Source organism: Hyla sarda, chromosome 3, assembly GCF_029499605.1.
Source record: "Hyla sarda isolate aHylSar1 chromosome 3, aHylSar1.hap1, whole genome shotgun sequence".
NCBI classification, from domain to species: domain Eukaryota; kingdom Metazoa; phylum Chordata; class Amphibia; order Anura; family Hylidae; genus Hyla; species Hyla sarda.
Window position 1 is genome coordinate 314,765,156 of NC_079191.1, and position 21,839 is coordinate 314,786,994.

The following is a 21,839-nucleotide window of genomic DNA, read 5'->3' on the forward strand; positions in this document are numbered from 1 at the left end:
AAATTGCTGTCTGGGCATGCTGGGAGTTGTAGTTTTGCAACATCTGGAGTGCTACAGTATAGAGACCACTGTATAGGCATCTTACCGGCTTCCGTCGGATCCAGGGAGCCAGCTGCACGTCATCGCCGCCTGCCGATTTCCGACACCGATTGTCGTCCGCAGCCTCCGGAGGGGTAAATGGACCTTCGGCACCCGGTCCCCTTCGGTTCCCCATTCTGCCCCGCCTATTGTGGGTGGGCAGAACGGGGAAAACGAAAGTAAACCCCCCCCCGCCCCCGATCTGCTATTGGTGGTCGCATCTAGACCACCAATAGCAGGGATAGGAGGGGTGATCGTGGACAACCGCGATCCCCCTTATATTCCGGGTCACCATAGCCCCGTAATGACCCGGAATCGCACAAATCGCAAGTGTGAATTCACTTGCGATTTGCGCCGATCGCCGATATGAGGGGGTCTGATGTCCCCCCCCCTGGGCATTTGCGCGGGGTGCCTGCTGATTGATATCAGCAGTCACCCCGGTCCGGGCCCCGCCCGGCGCGCGGCGTGGACCGAAATTCCCTCGGGCGTACAGATACACCCTTGGTCCTTAAGTACCAGGGAGCAAAGGCGTATCTGTACGCCCTTGGTCCTTAAAGGAGAACTCTGGTGCTTAGCATTGGTGCTTAGACATTTTATCCCCTATCCAAAGGATAGGGGATAAAGATGCCTGATCGCGGGAGTCCCGCCGCTGGGGACCCCCGTAATCTTGCACGCGGCACCCCATTTGTAATCAGTCCCCGGACCGTGTTCGCTCCGGGACTGATTACCGGCGACTACAGGGCGGGCGGCGTGTGATGTCACCCCCCCGTGTGATGTCACGCTCCGCCCCTCAATGCAAGCTTACGGGAGGGGGCGTGACAGCTATCACGCCCCCTCCCGTAGGCTTGCACAGGGTGCCGCGTGCAAGATCACGGGGGTCCACAGCGGCGGAGCTCCCGCGATCAGGCATCTTATCCCCTATCCTTTGGATAGGGGATAAGATGTCTAAGCACCGGAGTACCCCTTTAAGGGGTTAAAATAGAAGTAATTTACAAATCTGTATAATTTTCTGGCACCAATTGATTTGGAAAAAAATAAATAAATAAAAATTTCCACTGGAGTAGTCCTTTAACAAAAATGATAGAGAATAAAAGACACCATTGGCAGGTACCATTATGTAGGTAGTATTTGGCCAAGGTGTGATAAGGGAGTTTAATAAAGGCAATGGGGTTAAAATGCAAACCCCGAAGGGCAGTGAGCAACTGAACTGTGATGTCAAATTTAAGTGGAGAACATAAAGGACCATTCTAGCCTATCAAAATCTTTCAGCATAGACTTAACACCGAGCAGTATCTTAATTATAATTTTTTTCTTAGGAGCTGTTGATGATGACGAGTGGGACGATGATTGGGATGACCCTAAATCCTCACCCCCTGGTTTCCTTGGCTACAAAGATTCAGAGACCTCGGATGCAGGAACAGCTCAGAGGGGAGCAGGAAAGCAAAGCTCAATGAAGATACCTCTTAACAAGTATATAACATTTATTATTTGTACAAAATACCGGGGCAGATTTACCAAAACTGCCTGAGAAAAAAAACTTTATTTGCCCTTTCATTGTACCAGAGCGATATGAGAAATAATAGCTGACCTGTGATCGGTTGCTTTGGGTAAATTAGACTTTTTTTGTGTCAGCCAATTTTTTATAAATTTGGACCACTGAGTTTTTATTTTGTACCCTCCACATTTTACTATTAGAGATGACTTGTGAACTGCAACCATAATGTATTCAGTGATCCCATGATTGGTTGTGTCTTTGTAGGGAATATGTTTCATTGCCACTCTCTGTATTTTACAGTATTACAAGCAATATTGATATAAGATATATATATATAGCTTGTAATATTTGCTTCCGGTTTACAAATATATTTATATAGAGAGATATAAGTAGGATAACAATTTCTGGTCTGCTGTGTGTCTTAAGCTGTATTTATATGAATGTTGGCCTGCTCATAAATGGAACCATTCCATTAAGGGTATGTATGGGCAAAATGAGTATGTATTATTGGCAATATTTTGTGTATAAAGTTCCATAGGGTAGGTTCATGGTTGGTTTAGTGGTTGCATGCTATCCGAACTATAGGAAGCATAAAAAAGAAGTAGGGAGCGGGATTACAACATACTATGATTTACTCTGAAATGCTTGGGCTTTTCAGAGAAATCAGAATTTTAAAAGCCATTGGGAACAAGGCATGTAGTCATGGAAACTGTGCCCACAGCTGCTTTCCACTCGGCATGCCTTCAGTAATGCGTTGCTCCCTATACACACATAGAAAGTGGTGTGTTCTTGAAGGCCAGCGGAATGGGGTGCAGCTGCCAGGTACCGTACCCTGTTGGCCCCTAGCCTGTTCCCAGAAACTTTGAAAACCTTTGTCTTTAAACCCCCTCAAGTGTCATAGTATGTTGTGACCACTGCTGACAGGTTCTGTTTAATACCATGTCACTTGTAGGTGCAGCATTCCGTATGTAGTGAAACCAAATATGTTTATTTTTATTTAGTTTACATCTTTTGTATTTTGAAAATTAGAAAGGAGGGGTGATTCAAACATTTAAAGGAAATCTGTCATCAGTGTCAACTGCAATAACCTGTCGGTACAGACAGGTAGTGCAAGTGACACTGATGACAACAATACTTACCTGGTCCTGTTCAGTGTTGTCTTTCTCTGACTATCCTCTTCGGTATCTTTAGCTCCGGTCCTTACTTGGAGTCAGGAGCTTAGTGACATCACTGCTGCTATTCTCTGCTGAGTCCTGCTGCTAGCAAACAGCAGCAGAGACATCACTAAACTCCGCCCATGCTCCAAGTCTGGCCCGGAGCTGAAGATACCGAAAAGGATAGGCTGAGAACCACAGCATGGAACGGGACCAGATAAGCTTTGTTGTCATCAGTGTCACCTGCACTACCTGTCAGTACCGACAGGCAAGTGACACTGATTACAGATTTCCTTTAATATGGAAGGAGATAATTTATTAGGGGTTAAATATATTTAAACTATGTATAAATATATATATATATTATAGCTTATTATTTCTTAGGCTCCTTTCACACTATGAATTTCTCCGTTTACAAACTTCCGTCACATGTTCCGTCACTACAGCTGCAAAACCCGGCCATTACAAAACCCCTGACGGCCGTGACTAAATTGCATTGCAGCCTATGGGGTTTTGTAACTGCCCATTTGCACCCGTATATGCCCGTAATTCATTACGGGCATTATACAGTGACGGGACATTATGGCGGAAAAATTACTGCATGCACGGGCACGGTTTTGTAACGGCCGGGTTTTGCAGCTGTAGTGACGGAACATGTGACACAAGTTTGTAAACGGAGAAATTCATAGTGTGAAAGGAGCCTTACACCGTATTAGTTCCATCAATAGATTAATCATAAAGATCAATGCAGGACATACTTCATCTGCACTCTGCATCTGCCCTAGGAATCAATAGCAGAACACACACAGGTAAAGCCTTTGGCTGCCGTGACAAGGTATCGTGCCCTCCAATCGCTGCTAGTTTTAAAGGGAACCTTCAGTCTAATCAGCAGTCTCGTTCAGTGACAGAGAGCCATTCCTATGTGGACACCACCTTAGGGCTAAGGCACGCTTAGGAGTTTTTTGTTGTAATTATAAGGTATATCTTTTCACTAAGTGAAAAAAAAAATTTGATGCACAACATTTTTTACTTTTTTTATGAAAAGCACACAACATAAATTATTCAAGAAAGGATGTATACAAAACATTGTGCAAATAGAAAATCCAGCTTACAAACTAAACAAAAATAACATTGTGATTATTATGATTGCTTTTACAGATATGTGGCGCACCTTAGAGAGTAGATGTCATCAAACCATATTTTCTAAACTAACTAAGATTATATTCCCTAACACCCCTCCTGGCCTTAAAAAAATTTCTGAACTTTAAAAAGCTCTGTATCATACCTTTCCCCTTGCTGACATTGTGTGAGCTCCTGGAAGGAGAAATTGGGCATTCCCCAGCAGGCGTGACGTCACTGAAGCCTGTGAGAGCTGTGCCCCTATATGCCCCGCATGCACCTCCTGAGTTTGGTCTCCTGCCAGGCGGGAGGAGACCAAGGTAACTGTTTGATTAGCGTAGGGAACAGAACGGAGCCACCTAGTAGCCGCTTTATCAGTCACATTAAAAACATATAAAGGTTGAGAATTTTAACAACAAGTAAATAGCAAAGTGTCTTATAATTACATTAGGACCAATATATTAAAGTTTAGTTTGGTGACTGGTACTCTTTTATTGTTTCCAAGATTTTAGCAATGAAATAATAGTTTCTTTTTGTTAACTTTTTTTTCTTTTCTTTAGATTTCCTGGATTTGGAAAGTCTGGAATTGAACAGTATCTGTTATCTAAACAAACAACGAAAACCAAAGAAAAAATTCCCATTATTGTAGGTTTGATGATTTGCTCACTTGGAAGTATGAGGGGGTTTGTAAGACCGATAAAGACTCACATCTCTGACAAAATATCAGGCCCAAAACAAAACATGCTCAAAAATAAAAGTTGAAGATGTGCATACCATGGTTTTCAGTCCGGCCACAAAACCGGATACGGGGCAAAAATTAGCCATATTTAAAGGGGTTTTCCGGCCAAAGGCATCTTAACCCCTATCCAAAGGGGATAATGTGGGTTTGCTGCTCCAGTGTCAGAAAGCTCTGTGTTTCCAGGACTGAAGACGTGACATCACGCCATGCCCCCTCCATTCATGCCTATGGGAGGGGGTGTGATTACACCCATAGATATGCTGATGTTCATCTCTTCTCTCCCCCATGGTAAAAAAAAAAAGCCCCTCTATATGTATTTGAGGCAACATATGCTCCCTGACTAGTAAGAGAGGTGATTACAAAAATTTAAGAAGCAATCTCATTGGTTGCTATGGGCAACTGGTCAACTTTTCCTCTCCATAGGTTTTGATAAATCTCCCCTGATATGCATTACATACATCCTTAGCAGTGAAGGATTAATTACGAAAACTCAATTTACATGTCTTAACTGATTTATCTATTTTTCACAGATAGGAGATTATGGGCCAATGTGGGTCTACCCTACTGCAACATACGACTGTGTTGTAGCTGATCCACGTAAGGGAACCAAGATGTATGGTCTGAAAAGCTATATAGAATATCAGCTAACACCAACAGTAAGTAAATAGCATCTCGTAATGTTAGAAGTAAAAAAAAGATAACTTAGGGCTGGACAATAAAGATCTAAATTGGATGTTTCTGCATCGATGATTATAAATTTGAATCTTAATTTTCATGTGTTAAGATTAAAAGTTTAAAAATATAACAAAACTCAATACTCAGTACGTATTTTCAAAGCATATACTAAATTAACCTAAGCACCTTTGGCTACTATGTTGAAAAACCAAAAATATGCAATTTTTGTTGCCAAACTAAAAGTAATATTTGGGAATTGAAGATTTTCCTTGTTTTAATGACGGAAAATATAATTTTATTAACGACAGGAGGCGAGCAATATATGCAACTCTTTCTTTACTGACTCACAGCAGCAAAGTAGTTAATGAAAGATTACAGGTAAGAAAACTTAGGTGCAACCAAACATTATAGGTAACGACAGATGATAAATAGTCTGCAAGGTGTAGTCCCACCCTCTTTCTGAGATGTGACGATCCATGAAGTGTAAAATATGAAGATAAACTTTATAGTCCATTGATTTGGGCATGAAGATAAACTGTCCAAACAACTGAAGTCTAGTAGATCTGGATGAAGATCCTAGAATGGAGACTGGAACCATGTTCGGTACTTCAAATAAAATTTACCAGTTGATGTGAAAACGATAACATCTAATGTGCTGAAAAATGTAAAGAATGAACATAATGAGGGAGGGATATTGCTCACCTCCTGTCATTAATAAAATCTATATTTTCCGTCATTAAAACTAGGAAAGTCTTAGATTTTATGTCCGACAGGAGGCTCACAATACATGCAAGTTTAAAGCTATAATAATATCAAATAAAAAATTATATACATTATAGAATGGACATAGAAACATGAGAATCCAGTCTGAAATTGAAGGTCTTGAAAGTGTATTCAGGCGTCCAATTGGCTTCTTTAAGAAGATCAAAGAGTGAACCTCCTGTTTGGATAGTTTTAGTGGACATTGCTCCTTGAGTAGAATGGGCGCCCGATTTGGAAATATCAATTCCGGCCATACTCATGGTAGTCTAACCCATCTTGCCAGAGTAGCCGATGTAACAGGTAGATGAGGTTTGCAATATGAGATGAGAAGTTGGGAGAAGGAATGATTGCGGAGAGGAATTGTTTTAAGTTCATAAGATTTTAGACATCTGACCACACATAGTTTGGGGTGACTAGTGAAGGATGGGTAGAAAACCGAATGAAAACTGGTTTTGATACAGCATGAAATTGTGAAGTGAACTACATGAGGAAAGATCTGTGTGATATATCCAAAGCTTTCACGTCGGAAACTCTCTTGATCGAAATAAGAAAGAGAAGGACGGCAAGTTTAATAGATAAGAGTTTTAAAGGGAGAAGATCATGGTCTTCCCAAGATGAAAATAGATTGAGGATAAGGGAAACATCCCAGGTGGATTCATATTCGGGACGAGGAGGTCTTTTGAAACTAATTCCTTTAAGTAAGTGGCATACCAGAGCATGTTTGCCAATTGGAAAATAATTAATGTGTTCATGAATTAATGGCGGTACGATAAAGATTTATTGTTCTGTAGGCTTTCCCTGAATCAAAGGAATCTGAAAGAAAATTCATGATATGGGTGATAGGTGCTCGAACGGGATCCAAAGATCGTTGAGGGCACGAATGGACCCAAAGTCGCCAGGCTGATCTGTAAGCTTTGCGGGTGCCTGGAGCCCAGGCTTCGGAGAGGATTTCTCTAGTTGACTGTGAAAGTTTGCAATCAACTGAGATTGACCCGTGATCAACCAGGCAATGAGAGACAGAGAGCCCGATTGGATTAAATGGTGTGGATTCCCTGAGGGATCCTGAAGAAGAGGAGGGGATACAGGTAAGATTTTCAAAGTGTCCATGGATAAGCGGTACTTGGGGAAATCAAGTCTGGGACGGCCACTATCAAGTTATCAATCCCGTTGAGTTATCACCTGAGAAAGAACCCTCGGAATCATTGCACAGGGAGGAAACGCATATAGAGTTTCCTGAGGCCAAATCTGTAGAAAAGCATCTATTTCTAGAGCTTCCGGATCTGGTCGCCAGCTGAAGAACAGAGGTAGCTGGTTGTTCGAGCAGGATGCAAAAAGATCCATATAAAGGGGCCCCCAAATGAAATTGAGAGAAAAGAAAATGGAGGAATCTAGCTTCTAGTCGCTGGAATCTGTAAGGAAACGAGAATTCCAGTCTGCGATTGAGTTGGCTAAACCAGGTAAGTATTCCAGGTAAGCAGAAATGCCAAAAATCTTTCGCAATTTCTGATAAAATTTGGGATGTTGTACCTCCCAGACGGTTGATGTACTGAACTGCTGAGATATTGTTCATATGAAGTAAAATACAGCAGTGTGATCTGTATTTTGCAAAGCTCCTCAGAGTGAAGGAACCTAATAGTTCCAGACAATTGATATGAAGATTGGCTTCGTTCTCTGACCACTTTTCTCCTGTGGTGAGTGCTCTGCAGCGAGCTCCCCAACCTGAGAGGCTGGCATCTGACTCTATGATAATATCTGGAGTGTAATGAAAAATGGTCTTGCCATTCCAAGCTTGTAAATGAGTAATTGCTCCTTTGGAAAAGAGATCCTTGATCTATGTGTTTTTGATCCGTATGTGAAAATTTGATCGGATGAGGGTAAGAATGTTGAATTGGGGGAGATAAGAACTCTATCTGAAAACCTGACAGTGTTCAGAATCCAATGGTTTGATGTTATGGAAGACCAAGCGTGGATAAAATGTTGGGGTCATCCTCCCAGAGGAAGTAGAAAAAAAGACAGAGGAACTAGACTTACCTGAGGATGGTCTGGTCCTGGGATAACCTCGGTTGCCTCTGGCTCTCCATGGGCATCCTCTTCTTGGAAAGAAGGGTACTGGAGTGAAGGAAGAAGACTGGAAGTTGCTTCTATCTTGAGAGGGGCCTCTGGGATATTGCCTAGATGAAGAGGCTCTGCTGGGAAAGCAGCCCCTAGCTTTCCCCAAAACATTTTTGGGGAAAACTTTCCGTAAGGAAGATTGGGCCTTATTGAGAGAGGTAAATATACCGACAAACTTCCCGATTTCCTTAATAAAAGCATCTCCAAATAGGAGAGCTTCTGAAGAGTTTTTCAGCTCATTTGTGGCAAGGTTAGCCAGTTGAGGGTCTAGTCTCATTAAAATGGTGCAGCGTCTTTCTGCAGATATGTCTGCATAAGCGTTGCCTAGAAGACAAAGGGCTCTCTGGGCCCATCCACGTAAAATATTGTTATCAGTAGGTTGTCCAGAGGATGGGGCTGATTCAGACAGTTCTAGAAGGGACCCAAGACATCTAGAAGCTTATCTTGGTAAGCTTTGAAAGACCTGTCAAGGCCTTTTTTGGGATTCTTCCCTGTTTAAGTACTTGACCAATATAGGGTCGAGTTTGGGGGTGCATTCCGCTTTTTCAGGTAGATTAGGCTGTGGGCACTCTGACCTTAGTTTATTGCGAGTGGATCTGTCTAGTAGTTTTCTTACTCTGGCTAAGAGATATTTTTCCAGATGGGGGTCGGGTAGCCATTCCGATGGTCTCAGATGTTTAATCAGATCCGGATAAAGATATGGGGTGCCTTGGCTATCAAGCATAGCAGGATCTGGGGTTTTTCCAGTCTCTGTGATTATTATTATCAGAAACTTCACCACCTTCTTTATCCATTTCATCATCAGAATAATTGGATATATCTGAGTAAGAGTCTGAAGATGAGGAAGGGTCCACATATGAGTCAGGTTTGGATCTCTGTTGAGCCTTCTTAGCCCGAATATTTTTGTCTTCCTCTGGGGCAGAGGGTCTGGAATGCTTAGTATTGACATTTTGTAAATACTTGACCTAACCCAGTGCTAGTATATTGCTTAGTAAAGGTTTACTGGTCGTCATTTGCACAAAAATGTATTTTTTGTGTGCATTTCCCCTAACGTTTGTGTCCCTTGGCCAAGTCTGTTGTAGACTCCACTGCTGACCAGAAGTTGTCTGATGGAGTCGAAAGATAACCAATAGTTGCCATAGAATGTGAAATGGCAATTGCCACTGATTCAGATATAGAGTCACGGATAGAAGATTTTATAGCTAAATGAACTGATTTGGAGACTGATTAGTCCACCATGTTTTAATTGTGTTTTGGTCAATAATATCACTTTCATTAGTGATAGAGGAGTGTCCCTCTCTAATTATTTTGCTTTCAGAAGACATATTTGGTGGTCTCTGAATGATAATGATGATGACCAATAAATGCAATATATGCAGTAATTGTATAAAAGTGTGTGTATGAGTGTGTGTGTGTGTATATATATAACTATGTTAAGTAGAAATATTTACTTTCCTGAGGTAATAAAGCTTTCTGTCAGTAATATGACAGGATGGAGTATGTGTGTGTGTGTATATATATGTATGTATGTATATATATATATATATATATATATATTTGGGCTGCCGGATGTATCGCAAAAGCAATCGAATCGCGATTTTTGCTTTTTGCGGTATAGCGATACGGCCCCCCGGGAAAACGTGATTATGTGCTCGGGCCATCTCCCGTGGCAGGGGCCGGCCAGAGCAGGTAGAAACAAATGTAAAAACCCGTATTTATCAGCGTATGACACGCACCCCTGCCTGCGTGTTATATGCCGATAAATCTTCTGGTCACTGATTTAAAGCGGCCGCAGTAGCGGCTGCTTGTGAAGTATTAGCAGCCCGGCCGCAGCCACTTTAAGTCAGTGACCAGCGGCGGCTCCTCCCCGCTGTGCTTTTAATTTTCCTTAACTCCCCCTCCCTCATCATTCCCCCTTTTCCCCTGCTTTTTATAGTTTTTTTTTTTCCTTACTTGGCTGCGCTTCGGCAGGCCAGGTCAGACGGCGGGTCTTGCGGGCTGTGTTGTCATGCAGCAGATGAATGACGTCCTCTCCCGGCTCCTCTGTGCAGCATCAGTGAAGTCACTTTTCATTTCCTGCTGTCGCTGCGAGTCAGAGTTCGGAGTGCGGCGACTGCAGGAAATGAAGTGACGTCACTGATGCTGCACAGAGAAGCCGGCAGAGGACGTCACTCATCTTTCACTGACCACACAGCCCGCAAGACCCGCCGTCTGACCTGCCTGCCGAATCGGGTACAGGGTAAATGTGGCACTGGGACTGATAAAAGGGGAGGAATGATGTGACACTGGAGGGGACGGGACCAAACTCAGGTGCAGAAGAAATCAAAGTTGGGGGGGATGATGTGGCATTTAGTCCAAGTAATTTATTACATTTATTTTACTTTTTTACTTAAAGGGGTATTCCAGGCAAAAACTTTTTTTATATATATCAACTGGCTCCGGAAAGTTAAACAAATTTGTTAATTACTTCTATAAAAAAAATCTTAATCCTTCCAACAGTTATTAGCTTCTGAAGTATTCTGTCTAACTGCTCAATGATGATGTCACGTCCCGGGAGCTGTGCATGATGGGAAAATATCCCCATAAGAACTGCACAGCTCCTGGGACGTGAGTCATCAGAGAGCAGTTAGACAGAAAACAACAACTTAACTTCAGAAGCTAATAACTATTGGAAGGATTAAGATTTTTTAATCAAAGTAATTTACAAATCTGTTTAACTTTCCAGAGCCAGTTGATATATAAAAAAAAAGTTTTGGCCTGGAATACCCCTTTAAATTTTCCTGTTAAAATGGGTGTGTGTGTTATACGCCAGTGTGTGTTATACACCGATAAATACAGTACTAAAAGTCAGTGTTTCCCAACCAGGGTGCCTCCAGTTGTTGCAAAACTACAACTCTCAGCATGCCCGGACCCGCAAAGGCTGTCCGGGCATGCTGGGAGTAATATTTTCACAACAGCTGGAGGCACTCTGAACACTGAGCTAAGTAAAAGGGCGCAGGAAGAAAAATATAAAAATATTTCTATATATGTAACTATGTTAAGTTGAAATTTTAACTTTCCTGAGGTAATAAAGCTTTCGGTCAGTAATATGACAGGATGGAGTAGACGCTGATATGTAGCGGGCGCTGCGGTGGGAGACTGACAGGGCAGACTGAGGAGAAGTGCGCAGCCGCCGTGAGGTATAGTGTGTGACGGAAGTCTTGCGATATGCAAGATAGCCGGCAGCAAAGGATGAGGACGCGCTGAAGTAACGCGGAGTGCCGGCAGTAAAGATGGGGAATATATGGTAGCGAAACTAGTAAATAATATAAATTGAATAGCGTTATAAGTGGGAATGGGAAGGGATATGTAGGGACGGGGAATATGAGGGAAAGTGCAATGGTACCAGTGTTTATGGAACTGGGGAACTGTATAGACAATAAATATAATATACCGTGTTTCTCCGAAAATAGGACCGGGTCTTATATAAATTTTAGCCCAAAAAAACACACTAGGGCTAATTTTCAGGGTAGGGCTTATTTATCTATGGTATGCACATTGAACAACATGGCGGTTCCACGGTATTTACCCCCCCCCCCCCCCATTATCATCATGTGATATGCACAAGCTGCGCATATCACATGATGATAATGGGGGGGGGGGGTGTAAATGCCCCCCAACGTCCCTAACCCCCCCCCCCCCCCGCCGATTTATCAGCCCAGCGCTGCACCCCACAATCCCCACATCGGGGTACTGATCATTTGTCACCCGCGAGCGCAGCTTCTCTCCCCCCCTGCCAAATAATTATCAGCCGCTGTGCTGTATCTATTCCTGTGCCCGGGCTGCAAATATTAAAAAGCAATCCTTAACTTACCTTAGTCCTCCGTTCCCCCATTGCTAAGGCACCGGCCTCATGGTCCCTCCGCTGTTCTTGCTGCTTCCTGGTGTAGTGACGTCTCAGAGCCTTCAGCCTATCACCGGCCGCAGCGATGTCCCGCCTCGACCGATGATAGGCTGAGCCGACTGTCATGTAAGAAGCCGGCCGGTGAGCGAGAACAGCAGAGGACAGCGAGGCCGGTTCCTTAGCAACGGGGGAACGGAGGACGAAGGTAAGTTAAAGATTGCTTTTTAATATTTGCAGCCCGGGCATTGTCTAGGTCAGTGGTATTCAACCTGCGGACCTCCAGATGTTGCAAACATTTGCAACATCTGGATGTCCGCAGGTTGGAGACCACTGGTCTAGGTCTTATTATCGGGGTAGGGCTTATATTGCAGCCCACCCCGATAATCCGGCTAAGGCCTATTTTGGGGTAGGTACTATTTTTGGGGGAAACACGGCAGATAATGACAATACAGTAATATTACTGAGAGAAAACAATCAGTGATCCGTATCTCTGAGTGGGCAGCGAAGAAAGATGGTGGTACTACACCTTGCAGACTATTTATCACTTGTCCTGAAGCAGGATTAGTTCACCTGTTGTTACCTATAATGTTTTGTTGCACCTAAGTTTTCTTACCTGTAATCTTTCATTAACTACTTCTCTGCTGTGTGAGTCAGTAAAGAAAGATTTGCATATATTGTGACCCTCCTGTTGGACAAAAAATTTATAGTTTTAAGGGGCAATGTTTCATCAGTCTTCATTTATGTAAGCTCCAGGTTCCCTCCATTTGGCTGATCATGCCCTAGACTCTGGGAACCCTTCTGTTGTTGTTAACATACATCAAGTCTTTTTCAATGTTTCTCAATGTCTTTCCTCCTCCTTTACTTGCTGCAGACACAAATGGTAGTATTTGCTGCAATATTACTCTTTGTACTATAATAAGTACCAATACAGCAGCATAGCCAGATATTACAGCTCCAGTAATTTGGCAGTACAATTAGATATTTAACATTCATTGTATTACTGGATTTAATATAGCAACAAAGTTAGATTATAGCAAGCTATAATTATTATTATAGCAGTACCTATGTTAAGTGTCATTGAGGGGCCAGTCAGCTGAGAGATGGTCTCCCCCCCCCCCCCCCCCAATAACACAGGGGCAACAGTTTGTCTCCATACAAAGGGTTAGCAGAGGACCCCAAAGTGTACTGCTGCTGACACTTTGGGGTTCTCTGCTGACCCTTTGTATGGAGACACGTTGTTGCCGCTGTGTTATTTTTTTTTTTTTTTTGGGGGGGGGGGGGCATCTCTCAGCTGACTGGCCCCTCCATGACACTGTTAACATAGGAGCCAAGGCTGACCAAAGGCCCCCAGGTCGGCAATGTTACATCTTCTTAATATTACAATTTAATATTTGAAAATGTTAAAAAAAAAAAAACAATCAGTGTGGAGAGTAGGAGGAAACCACAGTATAAGGAGAAAATGCAAATAAACATGGGGTAAACATACAAATTCTGTGCAGAGTTTGTCCTTGGTGAAAATTTGAACCCAGAACTCCAGCGTTGCAAGACAGCTTTGCTATCCACTGAGCTGCTAAAAAAAAAAAAAAAAAACGCTTTCTGTATTTGTAATAGTTAGGAAAGAGATAAAAAAAAAAAAAAAAAAAAAACATTAGAATTAGCATGTCCATAAAAGAATAGCGTACATGTCTTTTCAAAAGAATTTTAAAAACCAGCATGGATTTGTTACATTAACCCTTTAGAGTAGCGACATGGTGATTTTTGTGCTTTCGCTGCAGTTGCTGGGCCCCTGAGAGTCCTCTTTTTGTTACTGGGCTATTTTGTATTCTCTCAGTTTCAAGCGACAGGACTTGGCTGTTTGCCATAAGAACACACACACAGGACATCTTTTCCCTTTCCTCTCTTTACAAACCCAACACAGTATGTTTTCCTTTCGTCTACGCAATGACATACTGCTGTTGAAAGTGTACTGGGCTTAACACTCTTTACTGTGCTGGGGAATGATTTACACAGTACAATTGTATAAATGGCATGTGGAGGGAAAAGGGGATAACTGATGCAATGGGTTTGCAAGTTGCTGTGTAAGCAGAAATCAAACCACAACAAAGGGGTTACACTAAGCACTGGACTGCTGCCACTGCTAAGAAGCTAAGAGGCAGGAGATTGGGAAGCACTGTGGGCATACAGCAGTAACTAAACTGATATTTACAAAAGGGACAGCCCAAAGCTTTGTGGATGGTGAGAGGGGTGCCTTGATTTACCTATAAGGATCCGTATTGACCACTTTCAGCTGGTAGACTTACTCTGTGTGCATTTACACTGTCAAGGCCCTCTCCCTCTGATCTATCAGTTACTGAGCAGGAAATAGCGGGGAAGTGAGACACCATGAGTCTAAGATTCTTGGGCTGTTTTTCTGGGGCAATGAGTCATTTTTTATAAATTAATTGATTTACAAATATGTTAGGAATCACATAAGCTATAAAACAGAGGAAAATTGTTTACAATGACAGTAACCATAAATATTGCCCTATTTATCCCTGAATGCCATGAAAATAATAAATACCCAGTTAAAAATGACTGTTTTGGTTAAAGTCAAACAAACGGCCTTCATCCCACTGAATTATTTCAAAAAGCTTTTGAGTATATTGTTTTGTATGATAAATTATGCCATTAAAATGCAACTCATCCCACGAAAAACAGACCCTCATACAGCTATGTCAATGAAAAAATAAGAAAAGCAGGGGTAAAAACAACTAAAACTGTGGAGGTTGATGCATCAGGAAGGGGTTATCAGACAAAGTATTTGAACATAGCCAGTTTAATAGCCCCCTCCTGGTCTAAATCAGTAGTCTGGAATCCTCTCTTCTCATTGTCAAAGGGCTTTGTTTTTAGTAATTCTGCAGGTTTTTTTGTATTGCTTATTTATTTATCTATTTATTCTTTTCTAGAGCACAAATCGGGCAGTGAACCACAGATATAAGCACTTTGACTGGCTGTATGAGCGTCTCTTGGTGAAGTTTGGCTTAGCTATTCCCATTCCTTCTCTTCCAGACAAACAAGTCACAGGTAACATTTCAGAACTTACATTGCAGCATGTGCATCTATATTTACAAACGTTATTAAGGAGTATGGGACAGTCACAGAAGTTTCTGCAGCCATACTGTACCTTTTATACTTGGAAATATCTACCCGCATTTCAGAATAGGAATCTGATCACATCACATTTTTGGTCTCCATTTGATGGTAAGTGTGTTAGGGTTGGGTCACACGTAGCGTAGTGTATACGCAGCATACTGCTGCACAAAAAGTTCTGCAAAGCTGGAAATACGCCGTGTATTATGAGTAGACACACAGGGCTACCTGCATCTGCCTTGTGTGTGCAGTAAGGAGGTGGGGCCAACGTGACTGTGATCTGTGGCTCTGCCTCCAATCCTCATTGCATACAGGACTGTTTACTTTACTGTTTACTTTATTTTCACTGCACCTTTGTAGCCCCAGACTACCAGCATACAAATTTAGTGAAAGTTGCATATACTTGCATGGGACCCCCGCCAAATCCACATCCCGATTTATGTAGTCTTGGACTTAGAAAGTGGCACAAAAAAGTAAACAGATATCCTGCTGCCGGAGCGTCATTGAAGTTGCGATTTAGAAAAATGCTGCATTTTTCTAATCATGGACAACCCCTTTTAAGCCGTTGGTGGCTCTAATTTAGTAGCATCTATCACCCCTACTGTTCCATGTAAATGATGAAGAAAATATATACTGTTGATTACCGGTTTTATATATTTTTTAACTAAGTAGTACAATATTTCACTAATCAATTGTCTTGCAGTATGCTAAATCGAGGCCAAAAGGACAGTATTTTGGCATCAGTTTTGTTTATTGAGCCCAATGAATCCACTTAACATTCTGGTGTGTATTCGAAGCATACATCGCACATATTTGTAGATCGCTTCATTTACAAATCTGTTGAATTTCATCTCTAGCAGAAGAGAGATTAAGTTTGAACACAGGAAGTGGAGATGGGGCTTAAATAGGGAAGGCTCTTTGCTAAACACTGAAATTGTGCGCAATTTCAAAATAGACAACTTTGGCAAAAGTAACTGTGAAATGCAGTGCTTCATTCTTGACTTTGCAGTGGACGAGATTTATTAACTGCGTCTTTTTTAAAAAGGCGCAAAAATATTGTGCAAATGTTAAAAAATAAATAAAACGCAAATTCATAACACCTCTGTCATGGCTTAACAAAATTACATCCTACAGCAAATTCTGAGGTGATTTTTCATTTGTGCAAAATTTATCAAAGTCTTGCACCATTTTGATAAATTTTGTGCACAGAAGCCAAAAACAAAGCTAAAAAATACAAATAAAACAACAACTGTGAAGTGGCTGCACACAGACACACATTAATAAATCTGCCCTGTGTTTAGTGTAACAAAAGCATGCAGGTTTTTAAAAATCATATGAAAGTATAAGTGCAATTTATGTAAATCTAACAGTAAATTGATTTTGGCCACAGGGTACATTGACACGGGCGAGTTTACAGTGAGTTTTCTGCTTCAAGTTTTAGCTGCGGCAAATTTTCTGCCACAGCGCAAACTCCTAGTGGGAAACTTGCCGTAAATGCCTGCCAGTGTGAATGTACCCTAAAAACACTACGCTACACTAACACATAATAAAGAGTAAAACACTACATATACACCCCGTTACACTGTCCCCCCCCCCCCCCCAATAAAAATAAAAAAATGTATTGTACGGCAGTGTTTCCAAAATAAAGCCTACAGCTGTTGCAAAACAACAACTCCCAGCATTTCCGGACAGCCACTGACTGTCCAGGCATGCTGGGAGTTTAGCCGCAGCTGGAGGCACCCTGTTTGGGAATCACTGGCGTAGAATACCCCTATGTCCACCCCTATGCAATCCCTAATTTAGTCCTCAAATGCGCATGGCGCTCTCTCACTTCGGAGCCCCACAGGTGTCTGACAGTGGTCCGTGAAAATGAATAATGTAATTTTTCATTTGCTCAGCCCACTGTTCCAAAGATCTGTCAAACGCCAGTGGGATGTAAATGCTCACTGCACTGCTTATTTAATTCTGTGAGGGGTGTAGTTTCCAAAATGGGGTCACATGTGGGGGAGTCCACAGTGCTGGCACCCAGGGGGACTTTGTAAACGCACATGGCCCCTGACTTCCATTCCAAAGAAATTCTCTTTCCAAAAGCTCAATGGTGCTCCTCCTCTTCTGAGCATTGTAGTGCGCCAGCAGAGCACTTGACGTCCACATATGGGGTTTTTTCATACTCAGAAGAAAGGGGGTCACAAATTTTGGAGGTAATTTTCTCCTATTACCCCTTGTAAAAATTTAGAATTTGGGGAAAAACCAGCATTCTTGTGAATTTTTTTTTTCATTTACACATCCAACTTTAACAAAAAGTTGTCAAACACCTGTGAGGTGTTAAGGCTCCCTGTATCCCTTGTTACGTTCCTTGAGGGGTGTCATTTCCAAAATAGTATGCCATGTGTTTTTTTTTTTTTTTTTTTGCTGTTCTGGCACCATAGGGGCTTCCTAAATGCGACATGCCCCCAAAAAACCATTTCAGCAAAATTTGCTTTCCAAAAGCCAAATGTGACTCCTCTTCTGAGCATTGTAGTTCGCCTGCAGAGCATTTTACGTCATAACATGGGGTTTTTCCATACTCAGAAGAGATGGGGTTACAAATTTTGGGGGGCATTTTCTCCCATTTCCCTTTGTAAAATTGGTAAATTTGGGGAAAAAACTGGACTTTTAGTGAACACATTTGTTTTTTCATTTAAACATCAGACTTTAACGAAAAGTCGTCAAACACCTGTGGGGTGTTAAGGCTCACTGAACCCCATGTTACGTGCCTTGAGAGGTCTAGTTTCAAAAATGGTATGCCATGTGTGGGGGGGGGGGGGGGTTCTGCTGTTCTGGCACCATAGGGGCTTCCTAAAAGTGACCCCAAAAACCATTTCATAAAAACTCACTCTCCAAAATTGTCGCTCCTTCCCTTCTGAGCCCTCTACTGCGCCCGCCAAACACTTGACATAAACACATGAGGTGTTTCCTTACTCGAGAGAAATTGGGTTACACATTTTGAGAGGATTTTTCTCCTTCACTTTGCTGCTATTCCTGTGAAACACCTAAAGGGTTAACACACTTACTGAATGTCATTTTGAATACTTTGAGGGGTGCAGTTTTTATAATGGGGTCTTTTATGGGGTATTTCTAATATGAAGGCCCTTCAAATCCACTTCAAAACTGAACTGGTTCATGAAAAATTCCTATGTTGAAAATTTTGTGAAAAATTGGAAAACTGCTGCTGAACTTTGAAGCCCTCTGGTGTGTTCCAAAAGTAAAAACATGGCAACTTTATGATGCCAACATAAAGTAGACATATTGTATTTGTGAATCAATATATAATTTATTTGGAATGTCTATTTTCCTTATAATCCGAGAGCTTCAAAGTTAGAAAAGTGCCAAAATGTTTTCATCAAATTTTGGAATTTTTTACCAAGGAATGATGCAAGTATCAACAACATTTTACCACTAACATAAAGTAGAATCTGTCACGAAAATACGATCTCGGAATCAGAATGAAAGGTAAAAGCATCCCAGAGTTATTAATGCTTAAAGTGACAGCGGTCAGATGTGCAAAAAACGCTCTGGTCCTACAGTGAAAATTGGCCTGGTCCTTAAGGGGTTAAGGACGCATGGTTTTTCCGTTTTTGCATTTTTTTCCTCATCACTTTCAATTTTGCACATAAAATTCCTTATTATGGCTTAGTTTTTTGCGCCACCAATTCTACTTTGCGGTGACATTAGTAATTTTACCAAAATATCCACGGCGAAACGGAAAAAAGGTTCATTGTGTGACAAAATTGAAGAAAACGTGCCATTTTGTAACTTTTGGGAGCTTCCGTTTCTACACAGTGCATTTTTCAGTAAAAATTTCTTATCTTATCTTTATTCTTCTGTAGGTCCATACGGTTAAAATGATACCCTACTTTTATAGGTTTGATTTTGTATTACTTCTAGAAAAAAAATCATAACTACATACTGGAAAATTTATACATTTAACCTCTTCAGGACATAGGGCGTATGGATACGCCCTGCATTCCGAGTCCTTAAGGACCGGAGCGTATCCATACGCCCTTGGGGATTCCGATCCCCGGCGTCAATGTTGGGATCGGGGCCCCAGGAGCGGCGGCGGCGGCGACGACGAGGGACTGACCTGTGTGCCCGCAGCAGCAGGAGGTGAGTGACAGCTTCCTGCTGTTGCTTAGCAACAGCTCCCAGCATGCAAAAAGGGCATGCTGGGAGCTGTAGTTATGCAACAGCAGGAGGCAGACCACCACAACTCCCAGCATTCCCTTATGGGCATGCTGGGACTTATGGTTTTGCAACAGCTGGAGGCACATTTTTTCTATGGAAAAGTGTACCTTCAGCTGTTGTATAACTACAACTCCCAGCTTGCACAAACAGCTAAAGTGCATGCTGGGAGTTGTAGTGGTGCATCTGCTGGTTGCATAACTACAACTCCCAGCATGCCCGTTGGCTGTCGGTGACTGCTGAGAGTTGTAGTTTTGCAACAGCTGAAGGCACACTGGTTGTGAAACTCAGAGTTTTTTTTACCTAACTCAGTGTTTCACGACCGGTGTGCCTCCAGCTGTTGCAAACTCCAACTCTCAGCAGTCAATGTACACCATGCACCGTACATACTGGGAGTTGTAGTTTTGCAACAGCTGGAGGCACACTGGTTGTGAAACACTGAGTTAGGTCACAAACTCAGTGATACATAACCAGTGTGCCTACAGCTGTTGCAAAACTAAAACTCTCAGCATGTACAGTCTGTCAGCGCATGCTGGGAGTTGTAGTTTTGCAACAGCTGGATGTTACAGGGTACACTCACATGGGCGGAGGTTTACAGTAAGAATCTGGCTGCAAGTTTGAGCTGCGGCAAATTTTCTGCCGCAGCTCAAACTGCCAGCGAGAAACTACTGTGAACCCCCGCCCGTGTGACTGTACCCTAAAAACACTACACTAACACAAAATAAAATAAAAAGTAAAAAACACTACATATACACATACCCCTACACAGCCCCCCTCCCCAATAAAAATGAAAGCGTCTGGTATGCCACTGTTTCCAAAACGGAGCCTCCAGCTGTTGCAAAACAACTACTCCCAGTATTGCCAGATAGCCACTGACTGTCCAGGCATGCTGGGAGTTTTGCAAAAGCTGGAGGCACCCTGTTTGGGAATCACTGGCGTAGAATTCCCCTATGTCCACCCCTATGCAAGTCCCTAATTTAGGCCTCAAATGCGCATGGCGCTCTCACTTTGGAGCCCTGTCGCATTTCAAGGCAACAGTTTAGGGTCACATATGGGGTATCGCCGTACTCGGGAGAAATTGTGTTACAAATTTTGGGGAGTATTTTCTGCTTTTACCCTCTTGCTGCTGAATTTTGAAGCCCTCTGGTGTCTTCCAAAAGTAAAAACTCATCAATTTTATGATGCAAACATAAAGTATATTGTATATGTGAACCAAAAAAAGCAGAAAGCTTCAAAGTTAGAAAAATGCTAAATTTTCAAATTTTTCATCAAATTTACAGATTTTTCACCAAGAAAGGATGCAAGTTACCACAAAAATTTACCACTATGTTAAAGTAGAATGTGTCACGGAAAAACAATCTCGGAAACAGAATGATAACTAAAAGCATTCCAGAGTTATTAATGTTTAAAGTGACAGTGGTCAGATGTGCAAAAAACGCTCCGGTCCTTAAGGCCAAAATCGGCTTGGTCCTGAAGGGGTTAAAATTGTCATTTTCTGACCCCTATAACTTTTTTTTTTTTCTGCGCAAAGGCCAGTCTGAGGGCTATTTTTTTTGCGCCGTGATCTGAGGTTTTTATTGGTACCCTTTTCCTTCTCCATTTTTATATTGATCAGACTTTTTGATTGCTTTTTATTCATTTTTTCATGATATAAAAAGTGACCAAAAATATGCTATTTTGGACTTTGGAATTTTTTTTGCACGTACGCCATTGACTGTGCGGTTTAATTAACATATTTAATATTTTTATTTTTATAGCTCGGACATTTCCGCACGTGGCAATACCACATATGTTTATTTTTATTTACACAGTTTGTTTTTCTAACCTCTTAAGTACGCAGGGCGTACCTGTACGCCCTGCGCCCGGTCCTGGAGTTTAAAACGGGGTCACGCCGGGACCCTGGGCTAAAAGCGCACAGCACCGAGCGCTATTAACCCTTCAGACACGGCGATCAAAGTTGATCGCAGCACTGAAAATGAAAGTAAACACTTCCCGGCAGCTCAGTCGGGCTGATCGGGACTATCGCCATAAAATCGCGATGTCCCGATCAGCTAGGACGCGAGCGGAAGTCCCCTTACTTTGCTCCGTCGCGTCCGATCGGCGTTTGGGTGCTCAGGCTACAGGCTTGAGCAATCAAGCCCCTATTATGCTGATCCATGCAAAGCTATGGCTTTGCAGGGATCAGGGTAAAAGATCAGTGTGTGCAGTGTTATAGACCCCTATGGGAGCTATAACACTGCAAAAAAAAAAGTTAAAAAAGGTCATTTAACCCCTTCACTATTAAAAGTTTGAATCACCCCCCTTTTCCCATAAAAAAAAATTGTGAAAATAAAAATAAACATACGTGGTATCGCCGCGTGCGTAAATGTCCGAACTATAAAAATATATAGTTAATTAACCCCTTAAGGACCAGGCCATTTTATACCTTAAGGACCGGAGCGTTTTTTGCAATTCTGACCACTGTCACTTTAA

At 42.1% G+C, this 21,839-nt stretch overlaps 1 protein-coding gene across 2 annotated transcripts in view; it reads left to right on the top strand.

Annotated features, from left to right (window-relative positions):
- SNX9 (sorting nexin 9) overlaps positions 1-21,839 on the top strand; it is a 224,421-nt gene that overhangs the window by 156,748 nt on the left and 45,834 nt on the right. For both annotated transcript variants that reach the window (XM_056567096.1, XM_056567097.1), the window contains exons 6-9: positions 1,395-1,548; positions 4,407-4,491; positions 5,116-5,241; positions 14,963-15,080. In XM_056567096.1, the coding sequence (XP_056423071.1) occupies positions 1,395-1,548; positions 4,407-4,491; positions 5,116-5,241; positions 14,963-15,080 (483 nt within the window). The remainder of the gene's footprint in view (positions 1-1,394; positions 1,549-4,406; positions 4,492-5,115; positions 5,242-14,962; positions 15,081-21,839) is intronic.